At 43.3% G+C, this 6,000-nt stretch overlaps 1 protein-coding gene across 2 annotated transcripts in view; it reads left to right on the top strand.

Annotated features, from left to right (window-relative positions):
* The first annotated feature begins 779 nt into the window (after positions 1-779).
* Positions 780-6,000, top strand: part of LOC126159825 (uncharacterized) — a 52,618-nt gene continuing 47,397 nt past the window's right edge. For both annotated transcript variants that reach the window (XM_049916632.1, XM_049916631.1), the window contains exon 1: positions 780-1,248. In XM_049916632.1, coding sequence (XP_049772589.1) covers positions 1,219-1,248 — 30 coding nt within the window. In that variant the 5' untranslated portion in view covers positions 780-1,218. The remainder of the gene's footprint in view (positions 1,249-6,000) is intronic.

Raw genomic sequence — 6,000 nt, 5'->3', positions numbered from 1 at the left:
TGTTATTGTTGTTCGTAGTGGTCGCCTAGTGACCAAATTCATCGAGTGAAACTGGCTACTTACTGATTGTGTCGACGAGCCTCCGAGTTGACACCAAACTGAGGGAGTACTTTTACAGATAGAGACTCCAGCAAAACACAAGCGGAACTGAGCCCACAGAGTTCTACCTCCATGATACAGAGGCACACAGGCAGTCATATGTGCCCCTGGATAGGACCAAAATTTCCTGCAGCTACTTCCCTAATTACCTTGGTGCCTCCCTTTTCCTGTCACTGTCATTTATGCAGCACTGCGCGGACCTGTGAAAGTCGTTTGGTTCTATTCTAAATCAACTGCACTACATTCCTGCAAAAAACAGTGGAGCAAATGTAGACAAACAAAACAACGCTGCAATTTCTCTTGGTTATTGAGCTGTCGCATGTGCTAAAGCGTTAAGGAGCCATGTTGACTATTAATGACATTGCTACAACAGCTCCCACTTAGGAGTTGCATGTTCTGTCCAATTTTGTCCCTGCTAATCTCACAATCAAGGATGCCAAGGTACCAATTCCTAAGACAGAGTGCAGTAAGTATTTAGTCCAACTGAGTAAGGTAGCGCAGTATGGTCTTTCTTGTCACGAAAGACCAAGATTCAACCTCATCCAAACGGCACAAGAGAGACATGGCAACGTCTTGAAAACGTGGTATTATAGTGGAAGTGCTGCTCGTGATTATGGCGCCAAGGAGCAGACGGTGAGCCATGTTGTAGGGGAGCGCCCACTCCATGCCTTTGAAGGCGGTCTGCTGTGCTTGTCCAATCATACTTCTGGCTGCATGTTTGTATGTGAATTCTTGTATTTCATCAGAAATGATCAGTTCGCCAGAATATGTTAGCAGACTCACATACCAGCCGTAATGTACGCAACAATTCCTGTCTGACACCTCGATTCGTCTCTAATCGGCTGGCGACCTCTATCAATGGAAAACGTAAAAGCTGGAGAAGGGCAAGTTCAGTTTAGTTTTCACTATTCTAGTCTACAAAATACAGTCAAGTTTCAGAATATCTTGTGTCACATAAGCTGACTCCATTTTATTTTGAAAGGTTGAACAACATGGAATGGAACATGACAACGCTGCAAATGGGTGATCTGAGGCATCATATCCTGTCCCAGTCAGTGCATGCTTTTCGACGCATCACAAGAGCCATGGTCGGCAGGGTGAATTGTGAGTCGTCGCGTCATGCTAAGTTTGATTGGAGGGATAAACTTGGTGAGTATATTATTTGGAAACTTCGTTATTGTTAAATAAAGCGTAATGTGCTCATTTAGGTTTTCTATAAAAATTCTCGTCGAAGTAAATCAACACATGGTGATGGAGCTGCACCACATTTGAAAATTCTGTCCTAATTTAAGTGCATAGAAATAAAAACATAAGCACTAAATAATAATCACACTGAAGAAAAGAAACAGTTGTCTAATCACAACCGATTTCATCTAACAAGAGAAGATCACCAACCTGGTCTGATATACGAAACGCACACTTGCAAGGTGTGAGCCCCAGCTGTCTATGTCGCGCGGAGATTTGGACCACGATTATGAGTGTACGCAGTTAAGACCTTCTGAACACATAGCTTTTCAACGCTCGTGTACCACTTGTTTCTGGCACGCTCCGCTGCGTTCGCCCATTGTCGGAGCTCGAACTACTGTGCGGTACGGTGAGTAAGAGGTTCGCGTTTATAGTGCCGGTGAACCGACAAGCGACAGTGTGGCACCTCCAGGAGCAGTATACAGTGACGGTCAAATTGCCACGTTTAAACGTCAAAGCTCGCGACAGTTGTGACCGGTAAGCGTCTTTATATGTGGCTATTCGACTAACTCTTACACGAGGCAAAAGAAGCTCTATGAGCGTTTCTTTGTGCTACTATTTGTACCTTGCGATTCAGTTGCGGCAGTCATACGAAGACCCGTTAAATGGAGAGAAGAAGATTGACGTTAGACTATTCTTTATGAGAGGATGGTGGTGACAATGATGACGATAACCTTTCACCACGATCATTTTCGTCAAACAACTTCATTGGCACAATGCGACGGAGACGTAAAATCGCGAACTGACTGTTTAGGAAGCTTGCTTTCAAGAGGTAATATTGTCAGGTTTCACCTTGCCTCTGTCCGTAACAGAGATCTGTGTGTGTGTGTGTGCGTGTGTTTTATAAAAAACTGCTGCAGAATATGTCCTAAAATATTGCTAAACAGTGTTGACCGTATATGCGCATGGCATTGAAATACTATCTGCTCATATTGCTTACCCGTTTTTCATGTTAAATAACATGTGTTCTACTTGATGAACAAAGTTTCGAAACACATGGGGCAGACGTGACCGGCTCCACGCTCGTCTTCCCACACTTGCGACACGAAGCGGGTCTGAGGGCTCTGGACGTCACCCCGCTGCACAGTACTCTGCACTCGTGCATCAGGCAGCTGCAGTGGGGCGCAGCCGGCGGCAGGCAACCTGCACCTACAGAACTTTAAAAACTCTGCATTCAAGACGTCTGAAATGAGTTATATCATAAGTATGGCCATTTATTTTAAGAGAGGGCGGGTGTTTGGTATCTAGGGTTGAGATCTCGCAAGTGTACGTTTTTCTCCTTACAAAACGAGGTCGAGTTAGTTATGTTTAGGTGGAAGGTTACAAGTAAAAAACATGAAGGTTGAGGACAGATTTCATTCGATGTCAGGTAAGGAGAGATCATGCTGACACATCAGTAGAGCACACCGCCTCTAGCCTCGACAAGGGCCTGAGTTGGCCGACAAAGAGAGTCCACGACTCTCTCCAGTTGTGTCGTGTTCAGCTGACGTCACTCAACAGGTCCCGTAGAGCCGCCAGACGGCAGGGACGTTGAGACCGCCGCTGTCCACACGCTGGAGCCAGACATCTGCTGTGAGGCTGAGACCGGATGGCTTAGCGGGCATGTCGGGATGCGGCAGGACGGCTGAGTGTTCGGCCGTCCAGCCAGGAGCGTGTCCACGCGGCCTGTGAACACGGCTGCTGTCTTGGGAGCGTCCCCAGGGCACTCAGCATGAAGGTAGCGCACAGGGCGCAGGTCCCGATTAAAAAATCACTAAGCGATGTGATGCGATCTAGACTGCTCGCTCACTGAACTTCAGCACAGATCTCTGACACGTGACGTTTTAAGACTCCCGTTCATTGTCGTTGCGATAAAAGTGACAATGCAGGAAGGTACTGTAACTTTTACGAAATTTTTAGACCTTTAATGCCATACGCTACAGAGCGTACGGGGATCCACTACACGATGCCAACCCCAGCAGAACAGACACTAAAGAGTCGCAAGAAACGACAGAGCCCGTGTCCTTAGAAATAGTGTAGAGTGCGTTATAAAAAGTGGCGGAATTTGGCACATTGTGTACATTTATTTACTTCTTTATGCGTTTATTCCATCTGATAAAATTAAGGCATTAGTGCACTCTCTTACATATAACCTGACATCTCAGTAAGTCAACATTATGACATGTGAAGTACACGAGCAGCACACGGTAGTGATAACTATACTACTTCTGCTAATAACAACAACAACAATGGAGACACATGAGAATACACGTTGCTCTTGATGGGACATGCAGAACTGTTGATACACATCCCCAGTGATAAAATCAACTGCTGATGTAAAATTTTGCAACTGTTGCAGGTATTATCACTGATGACAGAAGTTAATGTATGGGGTTTCATAAATTCCACATGTTATGCTTTATATCAGAATACACATACTACAAAAATTGTAGCTCTGCATCTTTAAGTTGACTTACATGTAAAACAGTGTAAAACATCGATTTTTGCAGCAACTGTTTCAAACTGTGGATGCATTACTTTTGCATGTTTGTTCGCCTTTCTTTTAACAAATTAAATAATGATAAAAATTTCTAAACTTTCTGTACTGCAATTACATAACACTATGGCTTCAGTACAAACAGTCATGACTGCACACGAGGTTTGGCATTGGAGCGGAGTGGAAGAGAGGGAAGTCCCTTTCTCTCTCCCTCTGTCGCTCTTTGTTTTAATTCGCAACCGTCGGTAGCTATAGAAAACTCTCGCTTCCCCACGGGAGGTATGCTTCCAAAAGGATCGAGGCACAGGAAAGTTCCATGTGAGGTAACGTCCTGGTGAGGCTCTTGTTAATACTCGTACTTCTGTATTTATGGGAAGAATTGTCCGATTATCTACGGCTAGAAGTCGAAATTTATGGTTTTCTAAATCCTGCTCTTAGATTGTGTGGCTCGCCTAGGGCCAGATATAAGCTCAGATCTCAATTGAATTGCGATGAAGAGTGGATAGGAGTTTAAGAGAATTGTCTGGAAGAATAAATGCGGAAAGGAGTGGGACACTGAAGTGGAGAGCATTCATGAAATGCGTCTGAATTTCTCTTGGGCTGTAGATACTACGTTGATGAATACCACACAGGCAGTTCATTTGAAGAGAAATGGAAATCTATGAAAAGGGCATCACAGAAGTTGGACAAACAAAGTTAATAACTGGCAACCAATGCTCTACAATCGCTATAAAGTTAAGAGATGTTCAATTGACTCTTTTATTAGAACATGTTACGCGTTTCAGGTTTAACACCCATCTTCAGACATATGTTACAAACACGTACAAAACATAAGCGAACAGCACACTCAACGCGTCTCAACGTTACAGAGAGTGAGATGTAGTCATATGAGTTACATACCACAAACTTCAACTCCTTCCTACCCAACCAGGCGTACAGCCTTGACAACTCAAAGAAAGTGTCGAATAACATATGACTGCGGCACGAGCAGTCTTGAAGCAGAGCGTATACTGACGCTAAACAAGTCAACCAGCAGCGAAGCGCTCTCGGTACATGTGCTCCATGTGTTAACATGTAATTTAAGAATAATATACTCATCATATAAATCTAACAGTGTGTAATTACGACTAGCAGTCGGAATAGTACCTCTGTACACGTTAACACTAAAAGTTTTTTAAATTTTTTTTTAAACTCCAAATTTTTTTACATTTCCATACTATGCCTATAGCCAGTAGTGGTACTAAACACTACTCAGAACATATGTCAATATAAAATAAATAATAGGGAGAGGGGGGAGTTTCTTGGTGAATAAACGTTTCAACCTCTCAAATCTGTAAAAGAATACCACCAAATTAAATATAACCAACATTATCCATCATAAACTAAAACCCTGTGATCAGCTCGCGTACACAAACGTCTTAGGCGCCATCTGTTATAGCCAACGGCAACCACATTGGCCCATCCGCCTATCGAGTTGCAGCCAAGTGATACTCATGGGCCATGACTGCCCAGACAGAAGCCTTCAAACACCAACTTACACCCATCTACCACATGGAAAAAGTTTAATGGTGAGAGGAAGAGTATTTTCATAAAATCGCAAAAGATACGTGGGCTATACCTCATACATTCCTTATATAAACTAGTGGCACGACAATTGCCCGAGTCCTGCCTATGCTATCCGGATACTGGAGAGCTATAGGTTTTTAAAAAACAAATATAAAACATTAAAAGTGTTAAAACTTTAGTCTAAAATCAATAAAATAAACCATGGTGTCACCAAAGAGCACCCAAAGGGCACCGTGGTGGACAAATCTGTAAATGACAACCTATATGCTCATCTAACTTTCCCTGTATGACTATAAACTAGCCAACCACTGGGCAAAAAACATAGCTTATCATAACGGTACGTCGACAGAACACCACCAGCTCCAATAAAATACACAATCATACTTCTAATGTGGGAATAATAGACACCAAGTTCAAAATAGTATACGTTCAAACAAGCCAGAAAACCAGTTGTTCCCACTGGAAGCCTGTTTATTAAATACTGGGTGTGCAGCGTGCTGTATACGTGCGTAGAACTCCAGATCTTCAAAGTTATCTAAAATCTTCCCTTTAGGTTATAAATGCTGAATTCTTAGGCTATCTTCTATCGGGGACCGCTTTTGGCCAGTCTCCCT

This window comes from Schistocerca cancellata, unplaced genomic scaffold, assembly GCF_023864275.1.
Source record: "Schistocerca cancellata isolate TAMUIC-IGC-003103 unplaced genomic scaffold, iqSchCanc2.1 HiC_scaffold_1148, whole genome shotgun sequence".
Lineage (NCBI taxonomy): Eukaryota > Metazoa > Arthropoda > Insecta > Orthoptera > Acrididae > Schistocerca > Schistocerca cancellata.
Note: the sequence above shows the minus strand (reverse complement) of the source record. Positions and strands in the feature narration are given on the sequence as shown.